We start from the raw sequence: 15,794 nt of genomic DNA on the forward strand, positions 1-15,794 counted from the left end.
CTCCTCCTGTATATATACACTGCACAGTACCACTCCTCCTGTCCTGTATATATACACTGCAGGTCTTTTTTTTATTGATAGAATAAGTACAGTACATGACAGAACAATAATACATTACAGGACACCAAACATAGGAAAAAAACAAGACGACAAATCACAGAAAATAGAAACAAAATAAATCACCGCAGGAATATATACATATATACAGGAAATAAATATTATAAAACCTATAAAACCCCCGGCCCAGCTTCATTCATACTACTATATGCAATCCCACACAACGCTCACACCGTCCTATATACACATAAAACACCGTCCTATATACAAGATTATATACAATAAAACACTAAACCTAATATAACGTATATACAACCGGGAACTAACACTAACCTACTGGTCCCACTGCCGGACCGTAGTCACCCCCTTACCGCACCTCATTCACACCACAGAAAAACAAAAATAACAATATATACAATAGTGACATGAACAATTTTTTTTTTTTTTTTTTTTTTTTTTTTTTTTAATATATTTTATATTTTTTTTGTAATTTTTAATATATATACATAAAACACAGACCTACACTAACTATCCCGCCACCCCTGATCTAGCTCTGGCCACAAAGTTCAGGATTACTCCGAGCTAGGATCAGGCCCCAAAGTTTTTCCCCAGGCGGGGCCTGGACCAGGCCAGATCAGTCCTCTTATCACCGCCGATGAAAACCCCCCCAAATCCCCCACCCAACCTAACTAAAACCCCCTATTATACATTATATACAATATATACAGAACACAACCTACACACTCACCATCCAAGGCTCAAGTTCGATGCCGGCAAACCTTCTATTCAGGAGACAGAAATACAAAACAAAAATCTAGGGTGAAAAGACATCGGCCCACCACCAGGATATAGGAGTACTACCGGACTAAGGCACCCTGAAGGAAAAGCCCCTCCAGAGACGGGCCGCCCTCCGGGCACCCAGTCTTTCATACTCCAGAGAACGTACCTTCACCAGGTCACCTAGGATGTTCCTACAGACTTCATCTACATGGAGGATTTTACTCTGCGTCGAGACTAAAACTCGTGCGTTCCACGTGAAATACCTCACCACTGCGCTGACTATGAATAAAGTGTCTCGGTCCCTTCTCCCAAGGTCTCCGAACGCTCCATAGGCCCACCCGGCGTAGGACAGAGTAGCCAGCCGCGGCCAACCAATGGAAGCCCCCACCCTGTTGTACACCTCTGTATTAAAGGGACAATGAAGCAGGAAGTGCTCCATGCTTTCCAGCACGTTAGCACAAGCCTCACGGGGGCAATTCCTGTCCTCGGAGCTCCTGTACTTCAAATTGTCCCTCACATACAGCTTACCATGGAAGCAGCGCCAAGTCAAGTCCCAGTACTTCTCGGGGATCCTGGTAGAATTTAACAAACTCAACCCAACCTCCAGATCCCGACTTGGGCAGTCTTTGAGGGCCAATGGACTCTGAAAATGAGAAAGCAAGACCCTCATATCGAGGAGTTTCCTCGGGAGGGACCTCACCTCCCACATTCCCAGACCCCACCGGCGGATCATTTTCAGAACCGGGGTAACATAAGCCGGGAGATGCCCGTGTGGTGTGCGAAGATCCTTCAATCTTCCCCCTGTCTCCCATTCCTGGAAGAAAGGCTGAAACCATCCCTTGCAGGAGAATACCCACGGAGGAGCCCTCTCTTTCCAGAGGTTTGCCACGTTCACCTTCAAGAAAGTGTTCACTAGGAACACCACGGGGTTCACCATATTCAAACCCCCTAGTCTCCTCGTGCGGTAAGTGACCTCCTGCTTGACTAGGTTCAGTCTGTTCCCCCATAACATCTGGAAGAACAGACTGTAGACCCGTGTCCAGAGAGGCTCTGGCAAGACACAGACGCTGCCCAGGTAGATTAGCAAGGGGAGCAGGAAAGCTTTGCACAGGCCAACCCTTTCCCTCAGGGTCAAAGACCAACCCCTCCATTGGTCCACTCTTTGGGCGACACCTTTGATTCTGCCTTCCCAGTTTTTCGTGGGGTAATCACCCTGGCCGAATTCGATGCCCAGGACTTTGGCATGTTCTTGGGGTTCGGGGAGGGTGTCCGGAAGATCAAACCCGGGATCTCCGCCTCCCAGCCAGAGACTCTCACACTTATCCTGGCTGACCTTGGACCCGGATGCCTCCGAGTAGCGCTCCACTTCTGACATCACCGCTGCTGCCTCCTCTTGCGAAGAAACAAAGACGGTGACATCGTCCGCGTAGGCCACCACCCTCAGGATAGTCTCCGGCGCCGCCCCGCCCATCCGCACCCCCGCCAACGGTCTACAATCGATCCTTCTGAGGAAGGGATCGATCGCAAACGCATAAAGCAAAGGGCTAAGAGGACAGCCCTGACGGACACCGGATCCTACCCCAAAAGGTCGTCCAATCCACCCATTCACCAGAGGGAAAGTCTCAGCCCCTGCATACAAGGTCTTAAGCCAGTCCACAAACCCTCCAGGCAGACCATACCTCAAAAGATTGGACCAGAGGTACTCGTGGTTAACCCGATCAAAGGCTTTTGCCTGATCCAGGGTCAGCAAGAACCCCTTCCAGAGGCCCGCCCTGCCTTGCTCCACGGCCTCTCGGACACCTAGAACAGCACTAAAAGTGCTACGGCCAGGAACGCAACAGTGCTGAACCTCCGAAAGGAGCCGGGGTGCAAACTTCACCAGCCTGTTGAAAAGTATCTTAGCCAAAATCTTCCTGTCCACATTGAGAAGTGCTATGGGACGCCAGTTCTCAATGCGTGACGGATCCTTACCCTTTGACAAAATGATCAAAGCTGACCTCCTTAATGATCTCGGCAGAGTGCCCGAGGAGAGACACTCGTTAAACACCTGAGTCAAGAGGGGGACCAAAGAGTCCCTAAAGGTCCTAAAGAACTCGGATGTTAAGCCATCCGGACCTGGCGACTTTTTGGGCCTAAGCCCATCGATCGCCAGTCTCACTTCCTCTTCTTTGATCGCTTCTGCCAAATCGCCCAGCGAGAGGTCAGCCCCTGGCTCAGGAACAGATTCAGCCAGGAAAGCCGACATCCCGTCACGATCAAGCTCCCTCCTTCCCAAGAGGTGCGAGTAGTAGGAACTGACAACCTCCAAGATCCCTGATCTGGACCTTCTCAGGGACTCCGTACTGTCCACCAGCCCCGTCACTATCTTACTATTCACTGACATCTTACAGTTTCTGTAAGGGTCGGGCGAGCAGTACTTCCCGTAGTCCCTCTCGAAAACCAAAGATGCGTGCCTATCGTACTGACACCTCTTCAGCAAGGACTTCACTCTGGAGATCTCCTCGCGGCTACCTCCAGTCGAGACAAGATGCTCGAGTTTCCTCCTCAGGCTCTGATACAGGCGATCCCTGTTCAGGCTTCTGAGGTTCGAGAGCTGCCGGAAGAATCTCGCCACCCGATGTTTGAACATCTCCCACCACTCCGACTTAGTGTTACTTAGGCCCAGCAATGGTACCTGGCTCTGAAAGAATTCCTCAAAAGACCGTCTTACAGCTTCTTCCTCAAGGAGTGATGAATTCAGCTTCCAATAGCCTCTTCCCATCCGAGGAGTCTCTGTAACGTTGAGAGAAAACATAATCAAACAGTGATCGGAGAACTCCACCTCCACAACCGACAACGGCGAAGAGACGGCCTCCTCCTTCAAATAAAACCTATCTAGCCTAGACCTGCACTGACTACCTCTAAAAAAGGTGAATCCCGTGTCGCCTGGGTTGTGCCGGATGTGGACATCCACCAGGCGAGCCTCACTCACTATCCTGTTTAACGCGACGCAGTCATAAGCCAGCCGGTCTCCGGAACCTCCTCTATCACAGGATCTCGTGACATTGTTGAAATCCCCTCCGAAGACCACCTGCCGACTCGAAAATAAAAAAGGTTTGATCTTCAGGAAGAGACATTTGCGGTCCCACTTGGACTGGGAACCATAGATGTTAATGAGCCGAAGCTCTTGTCCCCCCATGGAGACATCTAGGATCAAGCATCTCCCCATTTCTAATTCGATCACTCGTCTGCATTCAACCGCTGCGGTCTTAAAAAGGACCGCCACCCCGCTATACGGCTCAGCCGCAAGAGACCAGTAGGAGGGCCCATGCCTCCACTCCCGCCTTGCTTTATGCAAGGTTGATATATCGGTCAACCTGGTCTCCTGCAAAAACAAAATGTCGGCGTCAAGTTGGCCGAGAAAATGAAAGGCCGTGTACCTTGCCGCATCTGACTTTATGCTGCAAACATTAATAGTTGCCAGCGTCAACGGGGTGGGTGCCGCCATCATGATTGATTGAATTAGATAGCCTTTTTCTTCCCACCACTGACAGTCCCAACCTCTTCCTCTGATAATGACGGGTTTTTAGTGCGCTTAAGACAAACAGATTCATCCATTCTCTCCTTACATAGATTCTTGCCCTCGTCTGGTGGTCCTGGGTTAGTCATCCCCCCAGAGGGCTTTGTATTTGCCCCCCGAGAGGAAGACCCAGCCATCTCCTGAGCCCCAACCACCTTGTCCGCAACCTCCGGCCCCGGGTCCCCACTTCCCCCCTCCAGAGGGAGGTCCTGGAGAGCCCCGAACCAGTTGGAGAGATCCACCAGAGGGGGGGCGGCTGAACCCTCCAATGGCGCTTGGATCATGGCCAGAGAGTCAGAGGGGTCGCACTCCAAAGAGGCAGCTCGAGACCTGGTCCCCCTCCTACCTCTGGCCGTTTTCCTGTTACCCTTTTTCTTTTTCTGTGACCACTCCCCCTCTCCCTCATCTAGACTGTCACCAGAAGAGGGTTCCTGGGAAGACGTGGCGTCCTCTCGCTCTTCTCTTTCAAGTCTCTTGACTTCCTCGCTCAATTCACTGTCTTTAGGATCCTCAGCTGCAAGTGAAGTACCTGGGTCAGAGTTTAGGGACATTACTCCCTGCCCCCTGTCCCCACGGCGCTTCTCCTGCCGCCTGATGGTGGATGGCGGCAGCTTGCTCCTCACCGGATCCCTGCCTCCCCCGCCCCTACTGGTCCCTTCACCGGCAAGATTAGTCCCGGCTTGCGCCTGTCCCACACTCGCCGCTTTCAGGACCGCATTGGCGAAGGAACGCGGACAGCGACTGAACGGGTGACCGAGGTCACCACACAAGTTACACCTAATCCTGCAACAGGCAGCAGCAAGATGACCGAGGTCCCCACACAGTGCGCATTTCTGGGTGGTACACTGCGCACTGAAGTGTGTGGGGCTACCGCACCTGTGACAGACCTTAGGCTGCCCCCGGTAGAAAATCAAGATCCTATCCCTCCCCAAAAAAGTTGAGGAGGGGATATGGGTAACAGTGTTTCCCGAAACCTTCAATCTCACCATGAAGGTCCAGGCCCCTGACCAGATACCATGGTCATCCAGATTCTTTTCGGGAATATTGGTGACCTCTCCGTATCTACTCACCCAGGTGGTAATGTCCATACAGGAAAGCGACTCGTTACTAGTCAGAACGGTCACTTTCCTGACTGAATCTTGGCGAGTTATTGCCAGGGGAAAGAGACCATGCCATTCGGGGCGACTCCGAGCCAGCTCATGGCGAGACCAGAAAAGCTCAAGGCCCTCCGGTCTCACGAAGCTGACATCGAAGTAGGAGGTCCCATAGGGATGGATCAAGGCAAAGATGTCATATGCCGCAAAGCCCATCCCCAGCAGGAGCTCAACCACCTTCGACCTATCAGGACAGGCATCCTTGCTTACCCACTGGAGACGGACCACGTTCCTACGGTTACTCCTCTGCCCCGTTGTCGGCAGAGACCAGACAGTCTCTGCCCCTCTATCTCGGAAGGCTGAAAGACCATGTCTCTCTATCCAGAAAGACAGATCAACCTCCCTCCCCTCTACAGTGATGGAGCTCTCCCCTCTCCTCAGGGCGTCCAGGAGCTGCTGTTGCAAGTCACCAACCCCCGGGCCACCAGACGAGGGCGCACTACTACCCCCAGCACTGACTGCTTCTGAATAGCTTTGGGCTGAAGCCCCCACCAATGCTGGGGGGGCAGCGGGACCAGCACCTACTTCCCCCCCACCAACACCAGTGCTGCTCCCACCATTCACTCCAGTACTATTCACACCATTCGCAGGACCATTACTCCCATCGTTCACTCCACTACTACTCACACCATTCGCAGGACCATTACTCCCACCATTCATTACACCACTACCCCCAACATTTGCTACACCACAACTCCCACCATTCCCACAACTCCCAGCATTCATTCCACCACTACCCCCACCATTTGCTACATCATCATTCACTGCACCACTACCCCCACCATTTGCTGCATCATCATTCACTGTACCACTAATTCCACCATTCCTACTACTCTCATCATCTGCTCCACCATTACTCCCATCATCTGCTCCACCATTACTCCCATCATTCACTACACCACTATTTCTATTCTCTTTACTTGTCACCCCATTACCTCTGCTGTTCTCTGCACCTTCCACAGTCACCTCCATTCCTTTCTCCCTTGTGTCTGGTGTCTCTGCACTCACACCTGCTGGGCCGGGGGAGGGGAGCACTTCCAGAGACTCCTTTCCCTGCAGCACCACACCCGTTTCCCTTTGGTTGCTGCTGGCTTTCTGCAGGTCGTCTGTTGGAGCGCCCCGCCCCCCTACTGCAGCATTTTGGTCCTTGTTCTGGCCAGACTGTTTTCTCGGCACCTCTGCCCGCCCTGCACCCACAGACTTTGGGGTCTTAGTGTCCTTTTTGGGCGCTGGGGCACACTGCCCCCCTGTCGCAGCAGTGTGCCCAGTGTTCTTTGCTGATGTGTTTTTCACATCCTTCCCTGCCCCCCCAGCCCCGGTGATAACCGGCTTAGCCGCAGAGGACAGGGTGGGAAACTCCACAGAACTCCCTATGTCCGGCGCTGTGAGTACCTCCACAGCCTCGCCCCCTGCACTGTTCCCCGCACAGATGGCAGCATCGCCGGACGTCCGCCTCCTCTCCCCACCTTGCCTCTGCCTCGAGCCCACTGCAGAGCCCGTGCCTTTAGGTTTGGTGGGGTTTAAACAGAAGGTGGCAGGTGCAACATCAGACATTGGTACATACTTATAACTCACCACCTCCTGTGCAGCTCCTCCGGTCTTCTTCTTCTTCCTCTTCCCTGTCTCCTCCACTGGTTTGTCCTCACCGAAGGAAAACCGCGTCAGGTCCACTGGAGACTCCAGCAGTCGGATCTCCCTCAGCAGTCCTCCTTCCTCCTCCTCCCCCGACACTCCAGCCTCTGCTGTGGGAGTCCTCTGCCCTGCAGGGAGACCACTTGAGCTCCGGCTCTGCCCCTCACTGGCTCCAGCAACTGAGACTCCAGTCACCTCTTCATCCTCCTCCTCCTCTTCACTAAGGACGCCGGCTGGCGGTTCTCCTGAGGTGTTTAACCCCTTCATTTCTGAGAACCGCCGCTGGTTCTTAAACCTCTCCAGGAAGGGACCTGCGCTTTTCTCAATCCCCTCCCGGAGGAGCACTAACCTGACCACCTCGTCTCTGAGGGCTTTAACCCTCTGGGAGGTCGCGGGGCTCTCCTTGTTGGACGCCCGGGTGTTCAGGACCCGGGCCTCCCTCAGCTCCTCTTTCAGCTGGGTTAGTGCTTTGCCGGCGTCCTCGTACTCTCGCAACGTGGCGACCACTCGGGAGGAGAAGGAACTTGTGGACTCGCTGGAGCTCATCTCCCCCCAGGATCTTGCTGGGCTCTTGTTCCTGGGGCCTGGGGTGCCCCGGTCTCCCTCTCTGGGCTGGCGGTGAACAGTCTCGGGGTTGGAGCAGGTGGATGTATTCTGCCTCACCCTTCCCGATCTCCTCACTCCCTCCTGGGCCGGTTGTTGAGGCTCCTTCTCCCCCGCCGGCATAGACCGGGGGATAGGAGGCTGGGAAGCCATGCCGGCCTCCCAGTAAGCCTGCCTCTCCCTGGGGAGAAGAGAGGCAGACGACAACCCTTCCTACTGGAAGTGCTTGAGCTCCACAGACAGCTGCTACTCTCAGCACCACTCCTCCTGTTCTGTGTATATACACTGCACAGTACCACTCCTCCTGTCCTGTATATATACACTGCACAGTACCACTCCTCCTGTCCTGTATATATACACTGCACAGTACCGCTCCTCCTGTCCTGTATACACTGCACAGTGCCACTCCTCCTGTCCTGTATATATACACTGCACAGTACCACTCCTCCTGTCCTGTATATATACACTGCACAGTACCACTCCTCCTGTCCTGTATATATACACTGCACAGTACCACTCCTCCTGTCCTGTATATATACACTGCACAGTACCACTCCTCCTGTCCTGTATATATACACTGCACAGTACCACCCCTCCTGTCCTGTATATATACACTGCACAGTACCACCCCTCCTGTCCTGTATATATACACTGCACGGTACCACTCCTCCTGTCCTGTATACACTGCACAGTACCACCCCTCCTGTCCTGTATATATACACTGCACAGCACCACTCCTCCTGTCCTGTATATATACACTGCACAGTACCACCCCTCCTGTCCTGTATATATACACTGCACAGTACCACCCCTCCTGTCCTGTATATATACACTGCACAGTACCACCCCTCCTGTCCTGTATATATACACTGCACAGTGCCACTCCTCCTGTCCTGTATATATACACTGCACAGTACCACCCCTCCTGTCCTGTATATATACACTGCACAGTACCACTCCTCCTGCCCTGTATATATACACGGCACAGTACCACTCCTCCTGTATATACACTGCACAGTACCACTCCTCCTGTATATACACTGCACAGTACCACCCCTCCTGTCCTGTATATATATACTGCACAGTACCACTCCTCCTGTCCTGTGTGTATACACTGCACAGTACCACTTCTCCTGTCCTGTATATATACACTGCACAGTACCACTCCTCCTGCCCAGTATATATACACTGCACAGTACCACTTCTCCTGTCCTGTATATATACACTGCACAGTACCACTCCTCCTGTCCTGTATATATACACTGCACAGTACCACTCCTCCTGTCCTGTATATATACACTGCACGGTATCACTCCTCCTGTCCTGTATATATACACTGCACAGTACCACTCCTCCTGTATATGTACACTGCACAGTACCACCCCTCCTATCCTGTATATATACACTGCACAGTACCACTCCTCCTGTATATATACATTGCACAGTACCACTCCTCCTGTATATATACACTGCACAGTACCACTCCTCCTGTATATATACACTGCACAGTACCACCCCTCCTGCCCTGTATATATACACTGCACAGTACCACTCCTCCTGTCCTGTATATATACACTGCACAGTACCACTCCTCCTGTCCTGTATATATACACTGCACAGTACCGCTCCTCCTATCCTGTATATATACACTGCACAGTACCACTCCTCCTGTCCTGTATATATACACTGCACAGTACCACTCCTCCTGTCCAGTATATATACACTGCACAGTACCACTCCTCCTGTCCTGTATATATACACTGCACAGTACCACTCCTCCTGTATATATACACTGCACAGTACCACTCCTCCTGTCCTGTATATATACACTGCACAGTACCACTCCTCCTGCCCTGTATATATACACTGCACAGTACCACTCCTCCTGTCCTGTATATATACACTGCACAGTACCACTCCTCCTGCCCTGTATATATACACTGCACAGTACCACCCCTCCTGTCCTGTATATATACACTGCACAGTACCACTCCTCCTGTCCTGTATATATACACTGCACAGTACCACCCCTCCTGTCCTGTATATATACACTGCACAGTACCACTCCTCCTGCCCTGTATATATACACTGCACAGTACCACTCCTCCAGTCCTGTATATATACACTGCACAGTACCACTCCTCCTGCCCTGTATATATACACTGCACAGTACCACTCCTCCAGTCCTGTATATATACACTGCACAGTACCACCCCTCCTGTCCTGTATATATACACTGCACAGTACCACTCCTCCTGTCCTGTATATATACACTGCACAGTACCACTCCTCCAGTCCTGTATATATACACTGCACAGTACCACTCCTCCTGCCCTGTATATATACACTGCACAGTACCACTCCTCCTGTCCTGTATACTGAGTATAATCCTCATGTCTATTTCTCTGCAGACCATTACTACCTGTATCACCCTAAACTCACAGCGTGTGCAGGTTCTGGATAACAGTCACTATTGCTTGTAAACATACAGATCAGTCACAGAGTGGTGAGGAGCAGGACGTGTTTCTTAATGTGCGCAGATTATGCAGATGATCGCAACTCCATATACTGCCCAAAGCAGCAATGCAACCATGAGATAAAGATACAGAAAACACAACTGATAAAATCCAACCGATCTACACTAATCATGTGATGAGGAAACTCTGAAAATGTACTATAGCAGAATAGCAGATAGTTATTTGTTCATGGGAGCAGTATTATAGTAGTTATATTCTTGTACATAGGAGCAGTATTATAGTAGTTATATTCTTGTACATAGGAGCAGTATTATAGTAGTTATATTCTTGTACATAGGGGCAGTATTATAGTAGTTATATTCTTGTACATAGGAGCTGTATTATAGTAGTTATATTCTTGTACATAGGGGGCAGTATTATAGTAGTTATATTCTTGTACATAGGGGGCAGTATTATAGTAGTTATATTCTTGTACATAGGAGCAGTATTATAGTAGTTATATTCTTGTACATAGGAGCAGTATTATAGTAGTTATATTCTTGTACATAGGGAGCAGTATTATAGTAGTTATATTCTTGTACATAGGGAGCAGTATTATAGTAGTTATATTCTTGTACATAGGGGCAGTATTATAGTAGTTATATTCTTGTACATAGGGGCAGTATTATAGTAGTTATATTCTTGTACATAGGAGCAGTATTATAGTAGTTATATTCTTGTACATAGGAGCAGTATTATAGTAGTTATATTCTTGTACATAGGGAGCAGTATTATAGTAGTTATATTCTTGTACATAGGGGCAGTATTATAGTAGTTATATTCTTGTACATAGGAGCTGTATTATAGTAGTTATATTCTTGTACATAGGGTGCAGTATTATAGTAGTTATATTCTTGTACATAGGGGCAGTATTATAGTAGTTATATTCTTGTACATAGGAGCTGTATTATAGTAGTTATATTCTTGTACATAGGAGCAGTATTATAATAGTTATATTCTTGTACATAGGGGCAGTATTATAGTAGTTATATTCTTGTACATAGGAGCTGTATTATAGTAGTTATATTCTTGTACATAGGAGCAGTATTATAATAGTTATATTCTTGTACATAGAGGGCAGTATTATAGTAGTTATATTCTTGTACATAGGATCAGTATTATAGTAGTTATATTCTTGCACATAGGAGCAGTATTATAATAGTTATATTCTTGAACATAGGGGCAGTATTATAGTAGTTATATTCTTGTACATAGGGGCAGTACTATAGTAGTTATATTCTTGTACATAGGGGGCAGTATTATAGTAGTTATATTCTTGTACATAGGGGGCAGTATTATAGTAGTTATATTCTTGTACATAGGAGCAGTATTATAGTAGTTATATTCTTGTACATAGGAGCAGTATTATAGTAGTTATACTCTTGTACATAGGGGGCAGTATTATAGTAGTTATATTCTTGTACATAGGGGCAGTATTATAGTAGTTATATTCTTGTACATAGGGGGCAGTATTATAGTAGTTATATTCTTGTACATAGGAGCAGTATTATAGTAGTTATATTCTTGTACATAGGAGCAGTATTATAGTAGTTATACTCTTGTACATAGGAGGCAGTATTATAGTAGTTATATTCTTGTACATAGGAGCAGTATTATAGTAGTTATACTCTTGTACATAGGGGGCAGTATTATAGTAGTTATATTCTTGTACATAGGGGCAGTATTATAGTAGTTATATTCTTGTACATAGGAGCAGTATTATAGTAGTTATATTCTTGTACATAGGGGCAGTATTATAGTAGTTATATTCTTGTACATAGGGGGCAGTATTATAGTAGTTATATTCTTGTACATAGGGGCAGTATTATAGTAGTTATATTCTTGTACATAGGAGCAGTATTATAGTAGTTATATTCTTGTACATAGGGGCAGTATTATAGTAGTTGTATTCTTGTACATAGGGGGCAGTATTATGGTAGTTATATTCTTGTACATAGGGGGCAGTATTATAGTAGTTATATTCTTGTACATAAGGGCAGTATTATAGTAGTTATATTCTTGTACATAGGGGGCAGTATTATAGTAGTTATATTCTTGTACATAGGGGGCAGTATTATAGTAGTTATATTCTTGTACATAGGGGGCAGTATTATAGTAGTTATATTCTTGTACATAGGGGGTGGCATTATAGTAGTTATATTCTTGTACATAGGAGCAGCATTACAGTAGTTATTTTCTTGTACATAGGAGCAGTATTATAGTAGTTATATTCTTGTACATAGGGGGCAGTATTATAGTAGTTATATTCTTGTACATAGGGGGGCAGTATTATAGTAGTTATATTCTTGTACATAGGGGGCAGTATTATAGTAGTTATATTCTTGTACAGAGGGGGCAGTATTATAGTGGTTATATTCTTGTATATAGGAGCAGTATTATAGTAGTTATATTCTTGTACATAGGGGGCAGTATTATAGTAGTTATATTCTTGTACATAGGAGCAGTATTATAGTAGTTATATTCTTGTACATAGGGGGCAGTATTATAGTAGTTATATTCTTGTACATAGGGGGCAGTATTATAGTAGTTATATTCTTGTACATAGGGGGCAGTATTATAGTAGTTATATTCTTGTACATAGGGGGTGGCATTATAGTAGTTATATTCTTGTACATAGGAGCAGTATTATAGTAGTTATATTCTTGTACATAGGGGGCAGTATTATAGTAGTTATTTTCTTGTACATATAAGCAGTATTATAGTAGTTATATTCTTGTACATAGGGGGCAGTATTATAGTAGTTATATTCTTGTACATAGGGGCAGTATTATAGTAGTTATTTTCTTGTACATAGGAGCAGTATTATAGTAGTTATATTCTTGTACATAGGGGGCAGTATTATAGTAGTTATATTCTTGTACATAGGAGCAGTATTATAGTAGTTATATTCTTGTACATAGGGGGCAGTATTATAGTAGTTATATTCTTGTACATAGGGGGCAGTATTATAGTAGTTATATTCTTGTACATAGGGGGCAGTATTATAGTAGTTATATTCTTGTACATAGGAGCAGTATTATAGTAGTTATATTCTTGTACATAGGAGCAGTATTATAGTAGTTATATTCTTGTACATAGGAGCAGTATTATAGTAGTTATATTCTTGTACATAGGGAGCAGTATTATAGTAGTTATATTCTTGTACATAGGAGCAGTATTATAGTAGTTATATTCTTGTACATAGGAGCAGTATTATAGTAGTTATATTCTTGTACATAGGGGCAGTATTATAGTAGTTATATTCTTGTACATAGGGGGCAGTATTATAGTAGTTATATTCTTGTACATAGGGGGCGGCATTATAGTAGTTATATTCTTGTACATAGGAGCAGCATTACAGTAGTTATTTTCTTGTACATAGGAGCAGTATTATAGTAGTTATATTCTTGTACATAGGGGGCAGTATTAGAGTAGTTATATTCTTGTACATAGGGGGCAGTATTATAGTAGTTATATTCTTGTACATAGGGGGCAGTATTATAGTAGTTATATTCTTGTACATAGGGGGGCAGTATTATAGTAGTTATATTCTTGTACATAGGGGGCAGTATTATAGTAGTTATTTTCTTGTACATAGGAGCAGTATTATAGTAGTTATATTCTTGTACATAGGGGGCAGTATTATAGTAGTGATATTTCTGTCCTTTACTGTGTTACTTTTGAATGATTTTTGTGCCGGTTATGTAAATATGTAATAACTGGGTAAAGTCATAATATAGGATAATTGTTCATTAGAATGGACATAATTTGCAGTTACTGTCTTTTTATATGGCTATAAACAAGTTACGATGCAATGATGTGAAAAAGATTAGATGGCGTAAAAAGCATCATTAGCAGGATTACGAGGAGCGGGTCACTATGATTTTCTATTAACCTCCCTGGCTGTCGTAACTAGACAGAGCAAAGAAGAGTAGAGAATATAAACTACATCCCAATCATTCACTCAAGTTATATTCTGCATCGACTATTTTGCAAACCAGAAAAAAATATCCAATTCTGTCAAATTTTTAACAAATTTTCCTCACATTTTTTGTAGTGTAACTGTTTGTAGGTTCTTATCTTTGTTTTCAACTAGAAAAGGAGAACTTTTGAAAAACTTGACAGAATACGTTGATTTAGGGATTAAGCTCCAAGAGTTGCCCAGTTTTGGAGTTCTTGGTAAAACTTGTGCCCTACATTATAGCCCAGCTCTGCAGTTGGATTTTATTTCCATACCGGTAAAGTCTCTCGTGATCCTAAGATAGTGCTCGTAAGATCAGAAAGTCCTATAGACTTCCCCACTCGAAAAGAATGAGGCTCAAGTAATAGTGTGATCACACAGTCACCGATGTAGCATAGAACCTTTACTCTATGTCAGCCTGACCCGTAACCCTAATATACAGACCCCATTTAGCCGACTGAGGGTCTGGGACTCACCTGCACTGCAGAACACGACCGTTGCCACCAGCAGACCCATGCTGCGTACTCGAATGTGACTATGTATTTCTACATGCATTTACCTGTCATTACAGATGTAAATATATAGATGAAGCGGGCACACCTATAGAGCCGAGTGCAGGCACACCTATAGAGCCGAGTGCAGGCACACCCTCTACTCCTCCTTCATCACTGTCTGGACATGTGGCCTCCGTCTCTTAAGACTAGTAACTTTTACCTGGAGACATGGTATCTGCCACCTTGCTCCGCACGTGATGGCTCAGCGCCATATCTAACGATTTCCTCTGTCCACTCATTCGCTGTTTATTGATACAGTTCAGGAAGAGGATTGCAATGGTTCGTGTCATTGTGTTCACATCATGCAGCAGGTACGCAGTTAATTAATTTTGCCACATCTAATTATTTACCTGACGAGAGATTAATTTTGAAAAGAAAATAAAGTAAGCTTCGCAGATTCATCCAAATCAGAAAATAAGAAAATGGTTCCAAAATTTGGTCAAGATGTTCATTGTATTGGATTTACTAGAAGTGTCTTCCATCTGGATGATCGGCAAAATGTGTTTGGTCATTGAGTGTGCCGGATATTTAGGTAGGGTCCTCATCCGTGTAACTTCATGACTTCAGCTTTCAAAGGTTCTAAATATTTGAGATTGAGATAGAGATCAAGGATTGAAAGACTAAAGCTGACAAACCTTCGTAAGATGGGAATTCCACCATGCAGAAGACATCTCCAACATCGCTCTACTGGAGTCTGCTGATCTTGCGATGTCTCGAAAGGTCTTGATGTTGCATTGTGAAGCACATTGGTAAATCCTTTTATCATGAATTGCGAAGAACTGTTATTTTTGTGATTTCTCAATTGATATTCAACGTCCATGATAATTCCAAGCCAACTTGCAGTTCTTTTCGGAAAATCAAAACTATGTCGCTTAAGTCAACTTGTTATTTAAAGATTATACTAAATGCAAAAAAAAAATGGACAAAGTAAGCGTCCACCTGGCAAGGGGATCTGAGGGCAAGGAGAGTGGTCATCGA

General features: G+C 45.9%; 1 protein-coding gene across 1 annotated transcript in view; it reads right to left on the reverse strand.

The window, feature by feature from the left end:
* Positions 1 to 14,870, reverse strand: part of PRSS53 (serine protease 53) — a 49,641-nt gene extending 34,771 nt beyond the window's left edge. Inside the window, exon 1 of the mRNA XM_073648835.1 lies at positions 14,739 to 14,870. Within this exon, the coding sequence (XP_073504936.1) occupies positions 14,739 to 14,817 (79 nt within the window). The 5' untranslated portion in view covers positions 14,818 to 14,870. The remainder of the gene's footprint in view (positions 1 to 14,738) is intronic.
* Positions 14,871 to 15,794: the final 924 nt, after the last annotated feature.

Source organism: Phyllobates terribilis, unplaced genomic scaffold (assembly GCF_046119375.1).
Source record: "Phyllobates terribilis strain yellow unplaced genomic scaffold, ASM4611937v1 Scaffold_9__5_contigs__length_417890890, whole genome shotgun sequence".
In the NCBI taxonomy this organism is placed as follows: Eukaryota; Metazoa; Chordata; class Amphibia; order Anura; family Dendrobatidae; genus Phyllobates; species Phyllobates terribilis.